The 26340-nt window shown below is 40.8% G+C and overlaps 1 protein-coding gene across 12 annotated transcripts in view; it reads left to right on the top strand.

The window, feature by feature from the left end:
* The first annotated feature begins 443 nt into the window (after positions 1–443).
* The window catches only part of LOC118415340 (inosine-5'-monophosphate dehydrogenase 1b-like), a 28510-nt gene continuing 2613 nt past the window's right edge, over positions 444–26340 (top strand). Inside the window, exons 1-17 of one of the 12 annotated variants that reach the window (XM_035819850.1) lie at positions 444–721; positions 7896–7994; positions 9433–9481; positions 9935–9967; positions 11032–11109; positions 13478–13579; positions 14203–14277; positions 14602–14808; positions 15137–15224; positions 15629–15828; positions 16267–16357; positions 17299–17394; positions 18635–18697; positions 19539–19682; positions 20233–20377; positions 24800–24943; positions 25876–25959. In XM_035819850.1, coding sequence (XP_035675743.1) covers positions 636–721; positions 7896–7994; positions 9433–9481; positions 9935–9967; positions 11032–11109; positions 13478–13579; positions 14203–14277; positions 14602–14808; positions 15137–15224; positions 15629–15828; positions 16267–16357; positions 17299–17394; positions 18635–18697; positions 19539–19682; positions 20233–20377; positions 24800–24943; positions 25876–25959 — 1784 coding nt within the window. In that variant the 5' untranslated portion in view covers positions 444–635. Of the gene's footprint in view, positions 722–5839; positions 6040–7843; positions 7995–9432; positions 9482–9934; positions 9968–11031; positions 11110–13477; positions 13580–14202; positions 14278–14601; positions 14809–15136; positions 15225–15628; positions 15829–16266; positions 16358–17298; positions 17395–18634; positions 18698–19538; positions 19683–20232; positions 20378–24799; positions 24944–25875; positions 25960–26008; positions 26097–26340 lie in introns of those variants that run through there. The other 11 variants (XM_035819849.1, XM_035819848.1, XM_035819851.1 and 8 more) reach the window with 11 other exon arrangements.

Raw genomic sequence — 26340 nt, 5'->3', positions numbered from 1 at the left:
TCACCCTCTCTGTTCAATATCGTCCCGGAGTCAACGAACTGAGTCTCTCTACATATCTGCAGGTTAATGTGTGGCCTTGAACCCAGCGCGTAATTGATATGTACATATATAATGTCAAGTTAGCACGTACGAAGAATACGCCAGCCTCACGCTATATTGAAGTTTCGAATCATAAACTGGTTTATAATTCATCTATCGCTTTTTAAAGATTTGTGAACAAAATTCATAAACAATGGTATCAGTCCTGTCGATCATATTAGACAAAAGGAGGCATGTCAGACAAAATATAGATTTTTCTGATAATAACAATTGATTGACGGATGAGGATTTCATCGGATGTAGCATACAGGAGGTATGCAACATTCTGCAGTACATGCCCCGTTGCCATGGCGACCAGTGATCATCATATTCAAACCGGGTAGGTGATGACGTCACACAGGTCAGGTTGCAGACGGCTGTTGGCGGCTGGGTGAGCTGAGGTTCCGGTCAGGTCCGCATTCCCTCTCTCCTCCTCTCAATCATCGACGTTTTCTCCGGCTTTCGAGGTAGCACGGGCGTGCAAACGGTACCACCGGCCGATCAAAGAAAGGGCTGTCCCGCCGAGAGTCGAGGCGGGGAAGGGGTACGCCACGAGCATGCAAAATGCGCGAGGCCGCGGCCACGAGAGCGTAGGCAAGCGGTGCAACGACTCCATGATCCAGGCCGGATGTAAACAAGAGAGGTGAGTGGGGCGTGTGACCCTGAGTCAAGTTGACACTCAGACAGGAAAAAACATCGTTCTATTGTTTTTACGTTCGCGTGTGTGAATTTCTATCCAGGGCGCGTAGCAGCAGACCGATACGGTACCGAGCATTTTGTAAACAAACCTGACCCAAAGCCTGTCTCATCCAATGGTAGGACACTAAGCTATCTTGAGCTCACATGATTGTTGTAAAACACGCGTTATCATCTATTTGTGCAAGACCCAATTGTGCCACATATCGCACCTAACCTTTGCTCCCAGGAAAGGTAAAAATTACTGCCCACCGTTAATCACCTGGATGATTTGAATCTGCATATCATGACACGTGCAGGTGCAGGGCGACGGTATGGCATTGAGAATCATTTGTTCAACGGCCGAAAAGTGTACACATTTGTATTTGATAGTTTTGCCACCATTGATCTATGATTTCCATGCTACATCCAACACTTTTGCTAACCGGACAGACTATTATGGCCTATTATCTAGAATTCTAGATTGATAATTTATGTAATGATTCCGCGTTTGTGGGTTTTAGAAAGAGTGCTTAAGCGAAGACTATGTAACAGTTAAGCGCTCATGTGCAAAGACGGCTTTCTAGCTATCGTTGTGGTCGCCTTGCCCCCGCAGGAAAGTCAGCTACAGAGTTACATAGAAGAAATGTTGCAATTACTATGCCTATGTTCGTGTGTGTAGCTACAATGATTACGCGCCTGTGTATGTGTGTGTGTGTGTTCGCGCATGCTCACTTTATGGACTGGGTAACGGCGGATGGATTGCACGGGGTTTATTTATCAATATTGCATACGATTCTTTTCTCTTTACAAATTTAACCGTAGCCAACACACATTACGATATGCATTGTGTGAAACACAGAAAGGGTGTTTTGCTGCTGCTCTTATGTTTCTCTGTAGCAACGACTATTTGACAAAACAACGTACTGTTGACGTTTATATTTAATGATTTTCATTTCCATAAAAGTTTGTTTTCTCCGTGTTAGCTCTCTTATTTGCTAATAAGGAAAGGATATCACCCCCAAGAACATTTTGGAGCAGTCCTAATGATTTGACGGTAACAGGTGGTCTGGACACTTTCATACGTTCATCACAGATCGATGTACTATATGTACAATATTGTCATATGAATTTTGACACACAGGTCCCTGCAGTCATAGTTATATATGGATGAAACTTAAACTATGTTTTAGAGTAGTCTTTATGCAACAACAACACGACTCGAGTTGTTGATTCGGTCATGTGTAAGTGAAAGATAGTGCTTGTGGTGCTTTGTCCCAATCACATGCTATTCTACCGTCGGTAAATTAAAGAAACATACTGGAATGCACGCCATTCTGTCACGAACCAACAACCGTGTCACGTAACAACCGCAGTAAAACACCGGAAGAACCCAGGCATTGGCAGTGCAGTGACATAGCAACGATATATGTGACTTCGAAATCCACGCGAGAGATGTAACGATATGCTTTAGTTGTGGGGGGATAGATTACTATTTCTATGAACAGAGCCATGTGTAATCAAACAAAACTCATTTACACTGATGATCTCATCACAAAGTTTCACGCACAGTTCGAGTCAGTGTCACTGCAATATGAGCATCCCAAGTTAAAAGCTGTTACCCTTTGTAACCTTAGATGAAAAGGAAAAGTATGCACTCGAAACCTCGGACATAGCCTCCATCTGTAGGGAACACACACCGCTAATCTCGAGTGACAGATGTTATGAAAACCACGCTCCAAATGACCTTGTGATGACACAGCATGTTTTTAAGTGGATGATTTGATGGGATCATCCAGCGGAGGATTCGATGGTGTACAGATGGATCTCGGCGGTTCTGATCACGATTCTGGCCTGCCCAAAATATATGGTAGCTTTACGTTTTTATTACCTTCGCCAAGAAGGTTATATTTTGGGTAGCGTTTGTGTGTGTGTGTGTATGTTTGTAGGAAAACACCATAACTCAAGAACGCATGAATGGATTGTATTGATATTTGGTATGTGGGTAGGTATTGATGAGACCTAGAAATGATTAGATTTTAGGCCTCCTAGCGGCTTGCTATGGTACTGCAGCGGAACTTCCGGGTTGGATATCTCGAGTTCTGAACATGCTGTGGCTATAATTTTTGAGTGGTAGACAGGTCTTGATGCCGAGAGTAAGTGGTATAGGTTTTGGCCCCCTAGCGACTTGTTTTGGAACTGCAGGGCAGGTTTAGTGTCAGACGTTGAAAGGGAATAACTCAAGAAGGGGTTAACGGATTGTTATGATTTTTGGTATGTTTTTTTTCATCTTATAGATTTGTATCGTTTGCAATCGGTGGATCCGGAAATTGTAAGGAATAGTTGTATTAAAAGATTAAAACAATGATAGCGAGGGCATTATATTTTATATTCTGAGCCTTAATTATGTATTTTTTGTTGCCTCCTTCAATCAGTTCGACCACTCAATTTGTTCGCGTGATTCAATGACTGGACCTCTCTTTCAACGGTTTCTACCTGCTATTAGTGAGTAGCTACTCGTTTTTAAAAACGTTTATTTTGCACCCTGAAACCGTTCACATTGCGGACGAGATACACAGAGTAATCATTTTGCAATCTACATTTCACTCATCAAATAAAGATAGAAAAACACAAGACACACAAACACTGTACTACGAGTCTCTTTGGTTTTAAGTGTACTTAGAAGGCAATGTTGTATTTGTCTTGATTTCTAAAGTATCATTATAGCAATTGCTCCTTCCTACACGATGCATAATTACCCAGCTGCATTGAGCAAGCCGCCATAGCCAAACGTTCTAATGGTCCGCTAATAGCAAAGGCTTTAGGCTTTCCCGGGGTGATCATCACATGAAACCGTCTGGGAAAGGGTTCTGTACCATCGTATTACCAGGCTAATACCTTCAGTATGGTGTCCTTCTATCTGCTCCCGGGAATGGACGTGTCATGTGTTTGAGACTTTAATGGGTTGTTGATACATCAAAGTACGCAGGGATGATCCAGGGATGACCCGTTCAAAGAGCTTATTATTTGTCACATGGGCCATGTTGAGTGAGGACCTGGTAAAGGGTGAAATGTGCGAAAGGGTGCACATGTGATTTTCGGACATTTTTATGTTTGTATACATGTATATATATATACGTCCTGATAAGGGAGTTCTGAATATATCCGGAAATATCCGGACGGAACCTGACAGGACCCCCTTACGTTTTCGGATGATCGGAGTTCAGAATAGGACCTTAATACTTTTTCTCATACACGGATTCCAAGTAATAAAAGATTTGTTTGGGAAGTTGATTAAGATGTGAACATTTGCGGCAGTTGATATGGTTCTGATGTTATAATGTGCAAGGCATCAGTACGCAACAGTGTTCACCGACGGAAGAAAGACGTCCTTTGGGGGTCGCCCGACATTGCACTTGTTATAGTGAGTAAAAGTGCCAAAAATACTTTAGTGTGACATCATTACGACATGTTGATATGTTGGGGCCACGCCCTCATTATTGCGCGGTGTAGTGGTGATATGCTATCTGCAAGCCAGATATAACAATATCTGCCAATAGGTAACTGCAAGATAAGAATTGCTATCATGCAAGCCATACATTTGCAGACCATGGCCACGTCTTTTGTGCGTTGTTATTTTCGGATCGCTGTAGAAAAAGCAATACCTATGATTTAGTACTGTTGCCATGTTACCAGAATAGCACACAGCTAACATTTTTGTACCCAAAGACTGTCGTCAGCTGGTTCAATGGCAAATATAGCAATACATCTGTGACTGTACTTTGGATACATTCCCAGTGCGCTTTGTAATCCTTGCTCCGAAAATTGTAATGACAGCAATCAAACAGCATGACTGACTAGCTCGGTGCACGACCTTCGCATTAAAGTGAACATTGAAGAACAGTGCCGACTGTGTGTGAACTTGGTTTTGCATCAAACAGGCGTGGACGATCTAAGGACTGAAAGGGAAAATTTCAATACGGTTCATTTAGACTTTAAGCGCAGGTGGAGATCGACAACGGAGGTGGTGCAAAGAATTGAAAACATGAATAGATAGATAGATAGATGGTTTATTGCGCAACAATTGTATCAGTGACAATGTATGGCAATGTATATACAGTAAAAGGTACAGTCTAACACTACACATATAAGTTATATTGCAATAATGTCGGTTACTAAAATACTAGTGGAAAATACGGCAGGCATTACAATTTCGGTTACTACAATACTAGTGGAATCTACGGTAGGTATTAAAGGGAACTATAACATACATCAGTTGGGTATATCTAAGCTACTAGCGACATAATATTTGTCAAAAGTTATTTAGGAATGGTACAGTTTCTTTTTTGCATAGCGTGATAAATGTATTGACCTATGTACATAGATATAGAGTCATGACATGATAAGAGTATATTAAAAGTGTCATTACTTGTGAATGGACAACCAAAAGAGAACCCCTTTCATTTCTATTCGCAAAACGGGCCAAGTTTACAGCAATTTCTATAGATGCTCAAGATGTGGCCAAAGTTTGTTACCAATGTAAAGTATACGATACAGAATCAACCGTGATTGGCCCAGGAATTTGGGGATTGATGACATAGCTCATCCCCGTATGCAGATTTTCGGACCACATGTCTGTTTCCTTGGATACAACGATTTGGAGGAATGAACGTAAATTGTAGGATGATCACTACTTAGGGGGTTTATTTGACGATGCACCTGCTGTATGTTTCCTTATTCCCAGGCGTCCCTAAACCAGTATATTGCACCCCGTACTCTTTATATTGAAATTTAATACGACTCTGTTGTCTTTTCTTTTACGTTCGACGCACTATTCTACAATTACAAACGGCAGTAAACGGAATTAGAATTTGTCATGTTGTATACAGGTACTGGTGTTCTTGCATCAACATTGCTCACTGACTTGCGTATCGTGCTGAGAAAAGTGCAACCCCTTGCGGTGAAATGGATAAACGCGGGCTACAGATTGGAGTTAATTTGTTGACGTGAAAGACACCATCGACATGATAACGCCCGTCGAATTGATACTCCGCCCTGGGTAGTAAGGCCTGTCAGTATCTCTCCGTCTGTTACTGAGTGTGCGCCCACTCTACAGCTTCTGTCCAGTCATCAGATCTATCAACACCTGTGTAGGTAGTCGTGCTGTATACAGGTCTTTATGTCCCGTCGTCGCAGAATGGCACAAGCCGCAGACATGAATCGATCTGATTCAGAGAGGAGTACAGAGGATCCCACAGTCACTATGACAGAGGAGGACTCTAGGTGGTAAGACTGTACTGGTTCTCACTGCTTCAAGAGATGTTTATTGTGTATGTGTGTTGTGCCTTGGTTCTACCGTACTTCGTTTTCTGATGACATACCTCGTTTTCTGATGACAGCAAGGACACACGGTAAACACTTTTTTTTGCATATAAACTGTCTGATATGCAGCGCCAACGTTATTGGCCGCACCCACCAAGACATTCAAGTTCTTCGCGCCGATTTGGTTAGCTGTGCTTGACAACACTTTGGCGCATGGTTCAGTAACCGTCAGATTATTGATGTTTTGAAATTGAATATTCGATGTGGAAGCCAATGTCCGGTCATAACATAACGCAACACGCACTGCCGTATATACACTATCCGGACACTGCTCCTGCTATGTAACAAGACGCCGAGGTCAGGGCGAATTATCAGTGCCACGATGAGAAAACAAACATGTTTTTCTGTGGCCTTATCTGCCTGCTATACTGCAAAGGGTCCCAAGTTGTACCAATTAATTTGGGCCTATTGTCATACCAAGGGTACCTCTTTGGTCATACAAAGCTTCTGGGTCTAGACTCTAGACGGACCCTGACTGTTCATCCAAATAATCCAAGGTTCTACCAATTGCAATGTTGCAATGAGAGACCATTGAAATGATGACCTCCATATCCGTCAAATATTAGGTTTTGCGACCGGTCTATATTAATAGGTACTGACAAGCACATCTGCCTCCGAGCAGATGTGTGGTGTCGACTCTTTTGTGTCCCTTGGGTGCGGCTTTCCTTCCCATAAGATGAGTAGCCTGAGTACCATCATCGGTCCTCCGTAGCGACCGTTGGCTCAATCCTTTTGATTACTAACTACTAAATACGTACACTACGGGGGATGGTACTCAAGGTATATGATGAGACCAACACACCAAAGTAAAAGCGTTTCGTCATCCACGTGAACTGACTGTCATTTGATCTCATTTACCCCGCCTGATTGAGGCCAACCTAGCCTTGTTATAAAAGCTCCTGTGTCTATGTAATACGTGCACACAAACACGGCGGTCTCCAAGCAGATGTAAGACGTCGACCTGTGCGACTTTCCTTTCAGTTGAATGCCTCCTGTAAACTAGTAAAAATTCTCTTGTCAGAGAGTATAATCTCATTGGTAAAAGAAGCGTTAAGTGAGAAATCAACGGCAACAAAGGATAAGTACACATCGAGTGAATTAACCAACTGATATGTTTTTGTTTGTAGTATATTTCATCCAATTTTAGGTTTGGAATTAATTGGAGTACTGTTGTAAGTCACCGGAGAGAGCTGGGCATCTAGAATATGGGCCCATCTCTACTGGGCGTGTTTTGTTCACGCATTGCGCTTTAGCTACGTTGCTTCTACCGACAAGGCAAAACAACTAATTACTGCATACTATATCGTGCTTTCCTAGAAAAGCTCTGTGTAAGAAGTAACGTTATATACGAGGAAGCCCGTGTATATTTAGCCGCTACGCAGTGGCCTTCATTTTCCGACCAATCACCTATGAGGATCCTTTGACTTGTCAACTACAATGTAGGGGTGTACAAAGAAATAGAGCGCTAATGTTGACGCCGATGCTACATCATTTTACCTATCACTTCAATATAGTGTACAAAAATATAAAATACATAGATTTAACTTTTAGATAATAGAATAACTGCTTCTTTTTCTTTTACCTTCTAAATTGTGATAAAGTGTACCCCTATATTAAATATTGGTATAGTCTGATCGCTTTCATTCCCACCATTCTCTGCCGTCGGCCAGTTTTGGCGGGGAGACCATTGTAGGTAGGTTCGATTGAGAAGTGACCAAAATTGTACCGGAATATCGTCTGATTTCCGCACATTCCCGCAGCATGGCAGACTATCTCATCAGCGGCGGCACTGGGTACGTTCCTGACGACGGCATGACCGCATCGCAGCTCTTCGGGACCGGAGAAGGGCTGACCTACAAGTGAGTACAGATTCATAAACCACCGTTGCGCAACCACCATCATTGGCTTCAAGCAGTTGCTCACGTCCTCTTTAGTGGTATTGATATCTTCGAAGTGCTGTCCAGCGTGGTGAGGTTGGCCCACTGGCACATGAAAACACCATGCGTTGGAAGAATGCCAAGAATCTTCATACATGCGTAGCTACTCATTATGACTAACGTGATTGGGTTGGAAAATATGGACCAGAATAGATGAACTACGTTATACCTCCATCATCTAGTCTGTGCACGACTTCTATATTCCTTTCTTTTGGTACCATACAGACTAACAAATTATTTGCCCCCCTCCCCCTCAAATTATTTTCCCCTGTTACGTTCTGTGAAATCTTTGCACAAGTTATGGAACAGCCTTGAGGAAAGGGGTGGGGTAAGGCTGGCAAAATTTATATGATCAGAACAGAATATTGCAGTAATAATGTCTATTCCTACTGGCAACTGGCAAGCTATATAATTGAAATAAGAAATGTATCCAAGTGTAGTTTTACATAAGAAAAATTTAACATGTAAAAATAATGTTAGATTAATATGTTATATTTTTGGCTAGCACTTCAGCCACATGAGTAGAAGTAGAGTTCTTGTAGAGTTCTAGACTAGAGTACATGTCTGGGCCCTCAGCCTTTTCTAGAAAAGGACCTCCTTGATCACAGCATGTCTCCCTCCACGTTTTCCATGACCCAGTCTGACATGATGGTCACCTAATCAGGTTGTGCTATTTTAGGTTGGGTGAAGTGGCTAGCACAAGGGGACACCACTACACTTGAAATTAATGGTCAACTCAATCCAGTTCAAATATATTTTACAGTAGAATTGAAATCTTCCTATATATATTGTGCAGATTTATCAGTCACATTTTGAACATTTAAAGCTAGAGCAGTTGCCAGCATGTAATGTAGAATCAAAACTGATTACATCTTGTGGAAAAAGGCATGCAGACCCCCAAGCGTAGCACATAGCAGCGGTTACACCCCGAAGTCTGGATACATCTATGGGTTATTTATAGGAACCTCAGCTGATTGTGAAATAACTGGCTGCGTGGCTTGCGCAATCAGCAAAGACATTATACAACCTGTGTATCCGTGTCTTCCTATGTAGTTTCTTAATCAAAATGAGTAACTAACTTGGTGTATATGTACTTGAAAACATAATTATACTTACACAGATTGACTCTCAGACACAGAGGCCCCTGTTACTGTACTAGTAGTCTCAATGCTAATCAATATGAGGAGAAACTTGTATTTACCTTGAACATTTTTAGTAATTTTTTATTATAGTGTGTCCCACATTCTGTTTCAAAGACTTCTGAGCCACATATAGCATCTTGGTTATATCACTCAGGCACAGAATGTAGTTAGTATTAGTATTACTAAAATAAACATTCTTTCTTATGTGTATTTTCCAGTGATTTCCTCATCTTACCAGGATTTATAGACTTCACAGCAGAGGAAGTGGTAAGTTGGAAAGGATGTTATCTTCATTATGGTTTATCAGCACAAACAGTAATAATAGACACAAAATTTGGAAGCACTCATGATTAGAATCATATATACGCTATTTTGGAATTTTTCCTAACAGTATTTTGAATATAAGAAACAAGATTAGATAGCATAGATTCATCACTATACTTAATACAGATTCAAATCTGTTTATTGCTGAAATTTGTTTCTTGTGTGTTTTACTGATCATTGTTTTGTAATTAAAGTTCAATTGTGTCTTCATACTTGGCTAAGGTTTTTTTTGCAGATTAACACCAATGAATGTATTTGTCAGCCATTAAGTCTAGCATAAGATTTTAAGTTGTAACAAAGCTTTTTGTTATCAATATCCTCTTGATACGATATCTTAGTTTATAGAGTTCCTCACAGCATTGACTCTAAAATCTTACCTCCACCCGTTGACAACAGCAAGATCTCCAATTGCAAGTGTGTGGTTCACAGGTACTCTCCTCACCCAGCTTGTGCTGGTGCCTATTGTAAAGGGTAGAACGTGACAGTGCCCCCTCCCCCCAAATATCTCATGCCCCTTCCCCCCAAATAACTCATGACCCCTCCCACCCAAATAACTCATCTCCTCAGTCTGTACCTCATTAAGAAAACCTAAAGTTCTAGAATGTCCCTTGTTCATTCCTCAAGTCAACCCTGAGTCAGATAAATTTAAGCATAGATACAGCTCTTCTAACACAGTCTCCCCAGTAGAATGCAGATTTCTCTTTTCATACCCTTTTGAAGTATACAAGGCACATCCTGTACACTCATTCTCTGTCCTGCTTTTATTCCCTCTGCTACTCTCCACTATAATGTGCTCTTTGATACAAATACATGGTAGAATAGAAGCTTCCCTTTTCTCTTGAATAATTTAGAACAAGAATTAATTCCCTACCAATCTCCATAAACTTGATATTAATAGTCCCTGGTCATATTGTGCAGTGAAAGTAAAAAGCCAACAAACTTTAGTATGCCAAAGTGGCTTACTTTCTTTCTCACACTTGTATTCACTTGTGTCATGTTATTGTATAGACCTGTTGCATGTTGTAGCTTGTAGATTGGTAAATTATGTTTTGCCTGAACTTCAATGTGACTTTCATGTATCTTTTCATCATGTCCTTGTCTTGCTTATGCTTTATTATAGTTTGTCCAGTAGAATGTTTCTAGAATAAACTAACTTGCAAGGTAGATAAAGCATTTAAAAGTAGAACAGAGCTATCACATTCTGTAGTTATGTGAAAAAGCATGTAACAAGTAATAATGTACCATCACATAGAATGTGATACCTTACTAATTTCTGCACTTAAAAAGTGACATGTTTGAAACCTGTAGGAAAGAACATTCATAAGAAATGTAGTAGTGTAGTAGACATATTCTTCATACTAATCATGATGTACATGTAGTTGATATTCTGTTTCTCTTTGTCTTGCAAGATGCATATGTGCATGATGTATATTCCATGTATCTCTGTTTTTTCGACACTGACACCCTGACACCTCCGCTGTGCTTTGACACAGAGAGTGGCCACTAACGCTCCAAGTATCCTAGCGAGTATTGAATCCCCCTGCACTCCTAACTGTCCGGTACACACAGAGGTACGGCTCGCTGTCACCCCCCGTCCTGTCACCTCCTCCCTGTGCACTGTGACATGATCACGCTGTTCCAGAAAGTTCAGCCCAGAGAAAGAATCAGATCCTTCGAGGCATGATCTCTTGCAATTTCAGGGCTTGAAATACCCAGGTGCACCCCGAATTGAAGATGTGCACCAAAATTGAAGATGTGCACCCAAGTTTTTGTGGGTGCTCTAGTGCACCCAAATATTATCTTAGGTGTACGTGTGTAAAGATATAGAAGTTAGTCTACACCATATTCTTGTCATCTAAGTGTTAGAAAGATAAAAGTTTTGAAATTATTTTTTTCTGACATTCTACTTGGTTTCATGTGGTGCACTCCAAAATTTTGTGCTGCACCTAATTTTTCAGATGGGTGCACCAGTGCACCTAATCCCAAAAATGAATTTCGAGCCCTGAATATTGATCATAATGAGTGGTTGCAACTCTTAAAACATTGCATTTTTGTGAATTTTGGTTCTAGGGCTACACACCTCCAATAACTGATAACTTAATATTTCTAGAATCAGTTTTACACATTTACATTGGATTGTAATTTGGTAAATGCTTACACTTATGTGAGTATTTTAGTTCAGATAAATTTTGTTTGTTTGACAAGGTTTTGGCTGCAGCTCTTCTGGAACAGCCCTCCCCGTGACCTCTAACCTCTGTGCTGTGCCAAGTCTGTGCAGAATGTTACCTGTTTCTCGTGGTCCGCATCTCCAGTTAACACAAACATTCAGAGCACTGTTTGGGGTGAATAGCTCGCTGGTGGGCTGTTCCAGACTAGGCTGTTGAGTGTTTTTGTTTCCAGTCGATAGACAGTGTATTAGACACTATATACAGGGTTAAACAACTTTTCTAAAATTCACTTTTACTATCGGGCAAGCAAATTTATTTACCTACCCAACTTTTCACTTGCCCGAAATTTAAATGACATCTTTTAATGTATTCTTACTTTCAGCAATGAAATTCTCTTTTTATTGTTTTAACAATGCTTGATGATTTTCTTAACCAACTTTTCACTTGCCCAAAATTTAAATGGCTTTTTTTCTATGTATTGTCACTTCTAGCAATAGAATTCTTTTATTATTGTTGAACAGTGCTTGATGCCATCACCTTGAAAAGTAAGAAGTAGATCAAAATCTTTCTCATGAAATAATCTTGCTTGCCCGATCAGACAAGTGGACATGCGCTTGCCCAATTAGCACTTTTCCTTACCCTGGACAAGTAGACTTGTATCTGTGAACTGTATCTTTTCAACAAGTCTTGTTGTGACCTGTACTTAGCCCGTTGTGGCAAATATGTGCAATAAAGGTCTTTGTTCATTCATTTATTAAAAGTTTTCTAACTTCTATCAGTTAAAAAACGATTTTGTTGTCTGGCCTCTGAGGTACCATTTACTTCAGCCTTTTCGAGGAAATGGCTTTCAGATTCCTATGTGATCTGTGATGACAGATCCAGTGTATTTTTAGATTTTAAGAGCCTCTGCCATAAGGGAGTGTTATGGATTGGCATCCAGCAACCATAGCCTGGTAAAGATTCGAATGTCTTTACAGTGGCAATGTTCAGGCCTACATACAAAACTCCATGAGCAGTAGAAGCCAGTTAATTGCACAACAACAGATAACTGCACACTTCTGTTAATTGCACGGGATCCCAAAATCCCACATTGGTGCAGTCCAGCCGGATAATTGCACAAAATACACTGGCAAATTGGGTGTGCAATTAAACGGCTTCTACTGTATAGCTGTAATTATGTAGCACTATCAACTTTAAGAACTAGGTAAACTGGAATTATTATCTGTTACAATTATTTTAAGACGTACAGTACACTGTTCCATCTATCATTAGAGTACGACATTCTAGATGTACACTAACATAACCAATAACCACACTGACACTAGGTTGCATCATCTTTTTGGAATCTGATATTGTAGTTGTAGCCTGTCCATATTAAATTTTCTAGAACTTTCCTGTGTAAATGAATAAATGATACTTCCGCCACGTGTAAATACTTAAAGCATGACATACAGTAGTAGTATCCTTATCTATTATTCAACTCTCAGCCTGCTAAGCTGCTCTATCTCTGAACCAATTTGAGCTTAAGGGTGTGAAATGGCAGGTTGGATGAGGGATATAATGCCGGTAGCTTAATAAGTTCTTACCAGTTTACCAGGCTAACATACTCTGAGAATGTTCTGAAAGTTCTTGTTTCCAGGAGAGTGGATTTGAATTCATATCTGTGCCGAAACTTCTATGTACTACTACTGTGTATAATGTTCGGACAGAGTTTTGTCACTGTAAACATGTGAAGAACGTGCTTATTGTTGTTGTTGTTGTTTCCCTGCAGGACTTAACCTCTGCGATGACGAAGAAGATCCAGTTGAAGGCCCCCCTGGTGTCGTCCCCCATGGACACAGTGTCGGAGTCAGACATGGCCATTGCAATGGCCGTAAGTACTGCCTCTGTGTTATATTCCCCAGAATCCCACTCTAGATCAAATGGTACATATATTTATCATGATTGCTGTATAGCACATGTGGAGTAACAGGTGCAATGGCCGAGTGGGTAGAGTGTTCTTGCATTTGGTAGGTTGTGAGTTTGATCCCCGGCCGAGTCAGACTTTAAAAATGGTACATACTGCTTTCTCTGCTTAGCACTCAGCACTAATGAGGAAGACTATGGGAGTTTAACACACATCACTACCAAATGACTAGCCCTCTGCTGTAGTGGCTTGTACAAATGTGTGGCCCACGGGCTACAGAAATGGAGATGGCTGCCACCCCTATGCATCTGTTACAGATGTTCGGGCAACTTTGACTTTTTTTTCAACATGAGTAGTATGAGTTGTAGCAGAGAGCATGACATTTACGACTTTGAATAGAAAATGAACCCTAACCCATTCAGGAATGTAATGTACTACACATCTGCTGCATACCCAATTTTGGACAACCAATTTGCTATTCAATCATAGTGTAGGATCATCATGATACCTGTCACAACTTCTTAAAAAGTTTGAAAAATGATTTTCATTGATTTACAAAATGGCAAATATGTTTTTGTTTCTGTTAACAGCTGACCGGAGGCATTGGTATCATCCACAGCAACTGTACTCCAGAGTTCCAGGCCAATGAAGTTAGAAAAGTGAAGGTAAGGGCAATGATTTATTTATCAATCAGTAATTCCCTTTAGAAGAATTGAATGAGACCTGACATTGTACAGAGAATGAAGGGGCAGTTGAGAGAGTACAAAAATGTTTTTCTTGTAGTAAAACTGCCCCAAATACACAGGCTTTGCAGGCACACAACACAACAGCAAGTCATAATATTTGAACGATGTGTCACTTAACCTTGCATATCTAAGTATAGTTTCAAGTTGTTTAATTAGGATGCCCCAACAGAACTTGGTTCCACTTTACCATAACTCAAGGAAAACAGCTGTTAACACATTTCATTTTTTTATTTTTTATTGCAGAAATATGAGCAGGGTTTCATCATGGACCCTATCGTGCTGAGTCCGGAGCACACGGTGGGAGATGTGTGTGAGATGAAGAGGAAACACGGCTTCTCTGGCATCCCCATCACTGAGAACGGCAAGCTGGGCGGCAAGCTGCTGGGCATCGTCACATCCAGGGACATCGACTTCATGAACAGTGACCATCACCACATCAAGCTTAGAGATGTGAGTATGCAAATACAGTGCCTTGTTTTTACATGCTTTTGGGTACTGTTGTTCAATTTTATTCTGTTCTTGTGGTCATTGCTATTTATAAGTGATGTCTTTCTTGAAACCCTGCTTACATGAACTTTGTCATAAACAGCCAAATACTCAAGACTGCCTTGGGCAAATGTACAGGACATGAAGCCATTTCCCAACTTCAGTGATATAGCAACTGCACAAAGCCAAGGCTTGTAACATTGGGAAAGACTTACTTGCTGAAGTTGATATTTTGTTGCTGTTCTGGCTGGAGGTTTGGTTATTGTTTAATGAACCCACTACGTACATGTAGGTGATGACTCCATTCGAAGAGCTGGTGGTCGGCCATGCAGGGGTTTCACTTAAGGAGGCGAACGAGACGTTACAGAGGAGCAAGAAAGGTATGGCAGTGTTGTAATTACAGGATTCCTCTGTTATTTTGAATCAACCATCTCATTCTGTGTTATTGACAAGAAAACTGGAGAATAAAGCATGAAAGAAATGTTTGTTTCACTTTTTATTCCTGCATATTGGTACATGTTCTGTACAAGTACAATGAATGTACAATGAAGCTCTATTCATTAAGAATTCCATTCTACCAAATTTTCTGCTCACAGTTTGGATGAATATCAACAACTATGTTTTGTCCAAGTACAAATAGTTATGTACTTATGGGAACTACCTGTAGTAAAGAAGAATGTAATACTTACTTTACTTTGGCCGAGCTCCCGCTTGAACCAGGCTTGAAAGATAGTTGATAATACTAATAGTTATTGATTAACCTTATTCTTTTGCTATTTCCTAGGTAAACTGCCCATAGTGAATGAGAACGATGAGCTGGTCTCCCTCATAGCAAGGACAGACTTGAAGAAGAACAGAGACTACCCACTGGCATCAAAGGACTCCAAAAAGCAGCTACTGTGTGGAGCCGCCATCGGTACAAGGGAAGAAGACAAGTACAGGGTGGAGCTACTTGTACAAGCGGGGGTGGACTTGGTGGTCCTGGTGGGTTTATAATATCCATTTTTTATTTGTTTGTTTATTAAGAAATCTACATTATTGTTGAAATACATAACATTTGCATACATTGGGACATAGCAGGCTTTGCTAGAAGTTCTGTAAATCTTGAAACTTGTGTTGTATCATTTTATTTTTGTATGACTTATCTGCCATGCTTTCATGACATTGCAAATAAGTGTTTCCAATGTATAACCACTGTACTGCAAAATTGTTTTAACAGCAAATTTAAACCACCATTTAACCTTGTTTTCCCTCCTGGTGCAAAATAAAACCCCACTAAAAGTAAAGGAATTTGCAGTACATGTATTTTGTGCAGTACAACTGTAGGTAATAAAAAAGTTTCAACAGACAATTTTTAAAAATATTCTTATGAATGCATCAGCATTCAGACAGAGAAGTTAACTATTTCTTCATCTTTTCTAGGATTCCTCACAAGGCAACTCAATTTACCAGATCAACATGATCCGCTACTTGAAACAGAAGTACTCTGAGCTACAGGTTATAGGGGGAAATGGTAAGCCTACAAATACAGCATGGGCAAGCTTTATTGTATAGAATAGGCCTGTGTGACATGAACTTTTTTCCCATTTATGTCTGACAGTTTGAATGAACTGCTGGTAACTGATATTATGAAGGATAGAAACATTATGATACGATTTTTAAGACTTTATATCCATACACAAAAATAAAGCGCTTACCAACAAGCTTTCGATCAGTCCTCTGATCCTTCTCAAGTTGTAATGACCCAAGACCTAAGTCGCACTTCCGGAACGGAAGTGTGACGTCAGTAAAGGGTCAAAGGTGCTTGACAGTCGGTATCGGCCCCCGTCTCGGTTGAGGGAAGGTTGATGGGCTCTGATGTAAATGGCCTCTTTCACTCCCCTGAGAAAGTAATCCTGTTCTTAATCAAGTATCTCCACCTTGTCGAAATCCACAGAGTGTCCCGGAGATTCTATGTGGGATGTGTGTGGATTCTATGTGGAAAGCTTGTTGGTAAGCGCTTTATTTTTGTGTACGGATATAAAGTCTTAAAAATCGTATCATTATGTTAACTACCGTCACAGATGAACTTACATTCAAGGATAGAAACATTGTTTTGATTTGATAAGATTACATCTTTATGATGTACATTTGAGATACGTGTGTTTCAGGCAAAATAGGGAACAAGACTAAAGCATGTCCAGAACAAAAAGTACAAAACAGAAGTTCTGTTGCAGTACCAAGGTCACACACTAGGGGTCCCCAAATGAATCTTGACCATGGTCTTCCCGACCCCTACTAACATGCCAAATATCATTTCAATCCATCCAGAAGTTCTAACGTTATGCTGACCACAAATATCCAAAAACACACAGGCAGACTCATAGTGCATACATATACACACAGTTACAGATACACCAAAAACAATACCTCCATGTTTCATGAAGGTAAAACTTTTGTTTCTCTCTCTTGCAGTTGTGACAGCAGCCCAGGCCAAGAACCTGATAGATGCAGGGGTGGATGGGCTACGTGTGGGGATGGGCAGTGGGTCCATCTGTATTACACAAGAAGGTGAGGACATCACCCCCCCCCCTTTTTATTCCTACCAATGGTTATACCCATTCCAGCCATGTGAATATGGTACAGAGTGAGGTTGTATACTGCAATCTAGAATAACATCAGGAAAAGGTTTCAACCATGAATTTATTGTTTAAAATAACATGTCTTATATGATTAAATCAATTTCATCTCTGGAAGACAGTGTTTTCCTTATTTTGATAGTAAGGCTGATTACTGATAGTAAAAGAAACAACAAAAAAACACACATGTAAGTCTAGTGCTAATGAAAAAAAAAGAAGTTATCATCAAGTTTGTGGTATAGGTAGTCAGAGGTATCCTAGATTGATTGTACAATGCTTCCAAAGTCTTAGTCTTAAATCTGTTTAAATGTAAGAAATGTGCACAGTTCAATTTGTGCTGAAAGACTAGAATACATAAATCTTCATACTGGTTTGTAGTGAAAATTCAAAATCCTTTTTGGCAGACCGTAGATGGTGAAGTTATTGAGTCTTTGACTGTTGCTCCAACCGTCCCCAGAAACAAACTTGTTTTCTGGGGATTGGATTTGAGATTGGATTTGTTTTCTTTTGATTTTGTGTCTTTCTATGTTGCACTTCTGTGAACAACTTGAGAGTTCTCTTTGCAGCTACGTATGCTGACTCCTTGGTAAAGCTGCAATATGTTTTTCAGAGATGAAACTTTTGGATAAAATTGATGTCCACTGTTTAAGTAACTTCAGACATCTTGCCTCTTGTGTTTTTCTCATAGTTTCTTAATCTAACATGTAAAACCATATATGGGCAGCTTAACTGATGACAAGCTTAAGACATGCTTTTTCTAAGCTAATTGACTTTACAATACAGATAACTGATCTTCTTAGTATAGGGTTGTGCTTTAACAGTGTGAGCACAAACTTCGTACCATATTTACTCCAAAGAAAACACAATGTGCAAGTATAAAAGTAACTTCATGTATGTTTGTGGCAAAGAAGAATGACCTCCTTGTCCCCGTTTGTCAAAGATTGAGCTAGATTTTTAGTAATATCCACGTAGTTATCAAAGTCAAAGATGTGTGGATGTTGGAGTAGATATGGTACAGACTGAACCTTAACATGGAGGCAAAATGTCTGCAGATGCAGACACAACAAAAACGATAAGAACAAGAAGAAGAAAAGGTTGTCTGCCATTTTGGATTTCCCTGTTGCGGGGACCTGACCATAACGGGCTGTGGTTGTATTGTGTGTACATTGCAGTGGTGGTGCCTCACGGCGAACCATCCCCCAGGCAGCCAGCAACCGTAGTTACAGGGAGAGCTCGTAAGTGGGGTGTGCTCTTAGTCAGGCCCTGAAGTCTGCCCGTTTCAGTGGTTGTGGCAGCTCACCCACACATATGAGAGTGTAGTGCGAGTCTCTTTTACTCACAGCATGGTTTAACCCTACAGGGAACCAAGTCTGGCCGAGAACAATCAAACTATACTGATGATACCTTTGTTTAAACACTTATGGTGATTTCACATATGAAGCATGAATATTGCAAACTTATGTAGAAAAATGTGCAAGAAAAATATGTAGATGTACATGTGATCATCCAGAGTGAGGTATCTAGATTGGGTGTCATCCCTGTTACTTTACTAGGGCTTCCATACTCCCCCTTATGCTCAGTAAACTAACTAGGATGGTACCCAACACAAAGGTATCAACTCTTTGAAATGAAAAGATCAATACGTTCCACAGTTTTGTATTTCCCGCTACTTGGTCCCCTGTTTCAACGATATATGCATCCTAATGGTATCCACTCCCACAGATTTGGAAGGATGATTGTGTACTTTGCACGACATCTCTTTACGTCATGGACGTTGTTTAAAATCTACAACCTTCCTGTTCAACATGCAATAGGTAGACCATTTTGTGATCGTGTTTAAAATTCTTTCTAAACCTTAAACGTGTTACTTCATTGTACATTTAAGAAATAAACAACATGGATACAATGTGCTTTTGTTTGACTGAGAAGCCAAGTCCATGTACTTAATACCAAAACATTGTGTGAAAATGTGAAATGGCATGTTGGAGGAAGAGTACATCCCTCTTGCATGGTACAAGGGGAGGCAGAAAAAATAATAAAAAACTGCATGGTTCATACCTGTCCCCCTTTTCACAGTCATGGCAGTGGGACGACCCCAGGGCACGGCAGTGTACAAGGTAGCAGAATACGCACGCAGGTTTGGGGTCCCGGTGATCGCAGACGGGGGCATCTCAACCGTGGGACACATTACCAAGGCTCTGGCACTGGGAGCCTCAACAGGTTAGAGCTTTACTTGATACATGTCAACAGCATATAGTGTCTCTCTCGGTCTCTTGATGATATACAGTGTAGATCACTACATAATGTGTATACAAATGTAGCTACTAGTAGTGTATGCTACTATAATGCTAGGATTGCATCTGATCGGGCTTTTTGTAGGAATGAAAAACAAAAGTGTATGTCAAGAAAAATCTGCAAGCACATGACAAATTTAGTTTACATTTTGTGTAATTTTTTGCCCTTTACATCGTGCTTGTCATTTTTGCAAACTGCCAGGCCATGTGCAAGCTTGACCGTAGCATTTCATTTGTGACTTACAGTCTTAAAGCATTTTTCTTTCTGCATTTGAGACTATGTATAAGCATGTACACTGCTTTACATCCAGAAGATTTGAAGCTACAAGTCTTACATTTCTATGGCTAATTGCTGGTCATCATATCTACTAGTACTAAGAGAAGTATCAGACTTACAGCTGTGGCATTTGCTTTTCATGTAAAATATAACTTTTGTGTCATGGGACAGAGTTTTGACATGTATTGTTGTTGTTCAGTGATGATGGGGTCCCTGCTAGCTGGTACATCTGAGGCGCCGGGAGAATACTTCTTCCAGGACGGGGTCCGTCTTAAGAAGTACCGAGGAATGGGGTCCTTGGAGGCCATGGAAAAAGGAAAGGCTTCTCAGAACAGATACTTCAGGTAACAATTGATAATAATCAATATAATAATGATATCATCTTATTCATTGCAAATTCATGCCCAAGAGCTAACTGCAAAACAATGGTATACAAGAGAAAGGAAATGTATAGAGGAATGAAAGGTGAAATATTTTGAGTCTGTTTTTAAGGATTTTTGTCTTTCGCCGCCCTTCGGCGGCGAAAGGCAATCAGACTGATATTAGATTGCTGTCCGTCCGTCCGTCCGTCCGTCCGTCCGGGTCGACCATGCCATACCGTGCTAGCGAGATATTCTACCCTGCAGATTCGATGGTATTGCCAAAGGCCATGCAAGTACTAGTATGTATGACATACGTATCGGCCTGCCATGAATGTGCTGCTTGGTTTATGCATGGCTTATTAGCAGGAATAAAGGACCTGTAATGTGCCCTGCACAACGTATTTGTAGACGTCTATTCAACCAAAGACCTCCGCGATTCAACTTGTACTATATCTGCAAGGTAAAGAGAAAACATTTAAGGTATCTTTGGGTACGTGTATTCGATGGATATCAGTCACACTTCGTTTCTCTTAGTGAACGCGGCGCGTACGAAAGGGTCCAAACGTTGTGGTGTCTTTCCTCCCAGTAGGTAGGGGTAGGTTGGACCTTATGATTTATAATAGGCGGTCGAGAAACACTGGGCAAGTTCCAAGGACGTTATCGTCCTTGGCAAGTTCAGAGCATAACAACGTTACAATGCCAGCAGTTGAAGGAAATCTTCATCTCACAATCTGTCACTACCACACGGCAATATTGCAAAGTAATTGTGGAATATAGCGTTTTTTGTGTGCGTAGAAATGTAAAAGAAATTTTCTTTGACACGGGTGGGCGCAAAGCATCATGGGGCAGCAAAGAAAGTAGATAGCGGGGAACCCCCTACAGCTGTAGGATCAACCAATCAGAGGTGCGTATTGCGATCACGTGCACGTCTTAGCTAGCTGCAAGCGTAAAAAATCCTGGGCGGGCAGTCTTCAATCCCAGTGTCAAAGATATTTCCACGGCTTGCGGAGCTAGCGGCAATGCGAAAAAAATCCTCGGCTTGCGCTGAGGAACTGGGCGGGCAGTCTTCAGTCCCAATGCCGTCGACTGGACAGCGGCGAGCACGTCGCTAGCTCGTGAAACACACAATGACGTAATTGCTGTTTGTTTCACCATGTTTCACTCTTTTGTCACGTAGGTGCAATATTTGCTTTCACCCTTCCATATTTACATGGGAACAATGCGAATCCGGGTGACACATTTTCACCGTGTTTCACCAACATTCACCCATTATGTGCCATTTTCACCGTACGCCGTGTGGTAATGATCAAGGAGGTTAAAAAGAGATGGTAGTTGCAATGAAAAGAGATCCTAAAATCTTCCTAAACTTCAACCTACACAAGAACAGCATCGGCTGTCCCGACATAGACAGGAGAAAAGCAAGGTAAGGGGTGGACACAATAAACTATACAGCAAAATATGACTTTTAGCAAGGAGGTTAACCTCCTTGCTTTTAGTCCTTCTTTAACCTCCTTGCTTTTAGTCTTCAGATGCGCCATATGCATGACGGGTAAAATGTTGATTTGTACCTGTTTTTACAGATTTCATGTTTTTAAGAAACTGACAAATGTCGTAAGTATTGTCCAAAATTTAACATTATTTGGCAAATATCCACAGTACTTGTTGTAGCATTCTAAAGCTATGAAAACTTCATAACTAAATAAAATGATAACATGCTCTTGGCCACAAAAGAAGTGACCAACAGTAATTATATTGTCTGGCTATGTTACATTTGCTATTTGACCTGAAGTCCAAATTTCTGGAGAATCATTATTTGTTTGATTGTTTGGTTGTTTGGAGGTTTGGTTGTTGAACCTCATATTTAAAACAAGGAGAGTTTTCGGTTTTTACAGTGTATAGGTTAGTTCCAGTGCCACAAAGCCTGTGTCTACATCAAACATGTGTCTAGTTGTAACATATTTTGATTACCCCACAACTCGCTCATTTTTGCATCCCCTTTCCTTACAGAGAGAGCATTAAGCAGGTAGCTAAGCTGTTGGTGCAGATCCATGCCTTGGACCACGCCCTGCAGGTCGCCAGAGAACACAGCCTCAAGGATCTCAAACAGATGGTTGTCGGGCGGTAGCACATGGTTACCACACAGGATACTATACATCCTTCAGAAACTTGGGAACATGGGCTTTCAAAAAACTTACCACCTGTAGCTTTTACACTGGTCAGCTTGTGGTCATCTCATATGGTAAAGGATATCTAGTCCATTGTATAGTAAGTCCTTTCATGAACTAGTGATATTGAGTAGCACAAACTTAGATGGGGGAGGGGAGGACCAGGTCGGATCAAAGAAATCTCCAATTGTTTCCATCTCATGTGAACTGGGTTGACAGACATGATGTAAGATTTTGGTGTAGAAATGGCCATTGTAACAAACCTATAATTACCGGTATGTAATTTTAGTACGCCTTATTCTTATAAAGGATTCATACCTTCTGTAACATCTGGAGTCTGTACATGTTCATAGTGTGTACTGGTGCAGTCTCTCTGCTAGCAGGTAGTGAAGAAATACAATCAGAATATGATGTCCTTTCCACTTTTACATTGTACAACTCAAGTGATGGCTATCATGAGGAAATATCTGCCTTTGATCAACATTCATTGAACGGAAAAAAAGCATCCATCCTGAATCTTAGCACATTCTAATCGTGTTTGGTGAAGACTGGTGACAGTGTATAGATTGACTTGAGTAGGGAACTGTGAGCATTGTACATACAGGAAAGATGTGAAAGCTATATACAATGTATCTACTGAGTTTTGTGGAGGTCTACTGTCAAAAGAGTCAAATAAAACTTGATTTTTTTTTTGCATACAAAAATCGTTACCGACTGAATTTGTCACAGTTATTCTATTTATGAATCTCCTAAAGGCACAGCATCAAGTTCTCTGACGAGGTCTTTTTTAACCTCCTTGGTGTTATTAAACAGCCGTCGGGGTCTCGCTGGCGGCGTCTCGCGTCCTCCCCAGCCATGTGGAAATTTTGGAAGGTCGGTGACCGGAGAGAGCTCGCCCGGAACGTCGCATGTATAGACAACTACTTTTGTATAGTTGCATATGTTGGAACAAATAGCAATTCATTACAGGCCTGCGATAACAAAACCTACTAGTATATTGTTTTCGTTGGCGTCCATGGGCGCCACCATTTTGTCCCAAGGGAGTGTCGCATGTTGGGAAGGGGTGTCGCGATTTTGATGTGTTATTACGATGTTACAATTTTAGGACCATATATCCGTGCACAAAATAAAGCGCTTATATACCGACGCTTTCGATCAGTCCTCTGATCCTTCTCAAGTTGAAATGACCCAGAGCCTAAGTCACGATGTGGAGAATTACCTCTATGAAATCCAGAATTGTGCAGAGATCTGACGTGGGGTGGGAGGCGGTTGCATGTGGAAAATTGCTTACTACTCGAAATTTCAAGGGATCTTCGTGGAAGAAACTTCAACAAAAGTGTATCCCTCTTTGATATATGTAAAATACACTGACTAATATTTTATCTAATTGATTTCAAATGAGAAGATTCCAAGCTACCCCGATGGAGTGAGTTTGTGGCCCATAACCACTGACGTAATGAATCAAAATCTCAATAATTTTGCATTCCGAAAAGAAATGAAACGTTCCTTTCAACATACCACAATGAAACTGCATTTGCATTTTGAAACTCATTAAGTACAATTTTATTAACAGACACAGACCTGACAAAAATCAGTAAACTGGATGCTGCACCAATTAGAAAATGAACACATTATATCAGCAGGCATCTATACGTTTAAGGGCTTACTGGTGCAATAAATTACGAGAACAAATTGAATAAACTTTGTACGTCAACGTACAGAACAAGTGTTGTTCACATGAACATAGGACTTTATAACACCAGTGGTAATCAGATACTCCACTAATTCCTTAGTAGCGAAATGGACAATTGTTTTGAGTATCGCCCCTTCAAAAGTTTTCACAGACCATCAAGTCCGGACCTGCACCTGATCCTTTGTACCTGTACCTGAATTTTCTGTTCCAGTACCCACCCCTAGTTCATACCATTGAAACTGTTCTGAAACTCATCTGGTAAAAGTTTTACCTACACAATATAAGTAAGCGAAAGACCAGCTTTTTTTAAAAGCTCTTGTTTGAGTGTTTGATGTCTTTTCTGGGAGATGTTTTGGTCGATAATGACAGAGAAAGAAGACATTGTAGAATCTAATCCCCCTTGGCAATTTTTGATTGGATGTACGGTATTGATTCAAAGCTTACTAATAATTAGCCATATTTTACTGTGCATCAGTTTCATCTTACAATGTTAAACAGAAAATTTAACTATAAACTTATCCATGAATTTGTCCATGAACCCCACAGTGAAAGTGACAAACTGAAGGTGGCACAAGGTGTGACAGGGTCCATCCAGGATAAGGGTTCTGTACACAAGTTTGTTCCATACCTGATCGCAGGCATCCAGCATGGCTGTCAGGACATCGGAGCCAAGAGCCTCTCCTCTCTCAGGTAGGTGTATGTTCCCTCATCTTCAAGATGTAAAGGGGGTTCACACTTGCGTATGTATTTGAGTCCGTATGAGGTCTGTGTGGAATTCTTAGCCTCTACCAGGCTCCACAGGTCGCTGGAAAAATAGTAGAAATTGGACAAATATAGACACATGACATGTCAGAGGAGTTGGCTGGCCAAGGGGTATGGCTAGCTTGCAACTAGCTAATGCCTCTGTCATGTTATTCGGTAATATTTGTACAATTTCTGCTTATTTTCCAGTGAGCTGAGGGGCCTGGTAGAGGCTAAGACTTTCATACAGACCTCATACGGACTTCAATATGTACACACATGTGAACCCATCTTAACTACAGTTTGTATGTTTTTGGGATGTCTTAACCTGTGTAATAGCAGATGGAACATAAGAACTGCCTCCAAAAGCATTGTTTGTTTTTTTCATTCCTAGGTTACCTAGACGTGCACGTGCATTGTACCTCCAGTATAGCAGCATCATCCTAAATGTACTTAATAATAGTTGTGGCATGTTGAAACTGCACTGAGTACTTATGATGATGCTAATAAAGTACTATTTCTTAAGTGCATGCTTTGCCATTTTAATGTTTTTTGTTCGTTCTGGCCCTTTGAACATCATCTTTTGTTTGTTCACATAACTGGCAACTTGATATTTAGTTTTAAAAGTGCTAATGTTCACGTAGATGAAATCCAAAGTGATGCTGAAGACAATGTTGTGGTACTTATGTGAAAAAATTTAAGAAATGATAATTTGTTATTGGGAGCTTGTACCTAAATGTATCTCAAAAACAAAGCTAGGCAAGACACATTGTAAACTAGAAGTCCTGGAAGATGGAAATCTGCATGTAGTCTGATTTTTTTCCACAATTTGAAGTTGACCTTGCGCATGGCGACACCTGTGCCATGTTCTTCTCCCCCAGAGCCAACATGTACAGCGGAGAAGTCAAGTTCCAGAAACGAAGCCCCTCAGCCCAGATGGAGGGCGGTGTGCATGGGCTGCACTCGTAAGTAGCCCTCCTTGAGTTTGGCACTGACTGTCGGTTCTGTCCCCAGGTCAATGATGTACAGTGGTGAGCTCAGGTTCGAGACACGCACAGTGTCCGCACAGGTGGAAGGAGGTGTGCATGGTCTGCACTCGTAAGTACACGTACCACAAGTGTGCGGCTCCTCTGCTTCCCCCAACCTACCCTCTGGCTGGTCTTCAGTGTGGGGTTACAGTCCTCGTTTGACGTGTACAGAGTAGAGAGTGTGCCTATTGTGACCTCTTATGCTCCTTTCCTTCATAGCCACAGTGTTCTCACCAGGCCTTTTCAGCATAGGGGGCCCCTATGCTGTGATCTGGATCCTCTATGCTGTGATTTTGGCTCCTATGCTGTGATTTTGGC

Source organism: Branchiostoma floridae, chromosome 5, assembly GCF_000003815.2.
Source record: "Branchiostoma floridae strain S238N-H82 chromosome 5, Bfl_VNyyK, whole genome shotgun sequence".
NCBI classification, from domain to species: domain Eukaryota; kingdom Metazoa; phylum Chordata; class Leptocardii; order Amphioxiformes; family Branchiostomatidae; genus Branchiostoma; species Branchiostoma floridae.
This window is presented reverse-complemented; position numbering and strand designations above follow the sequence as displayed.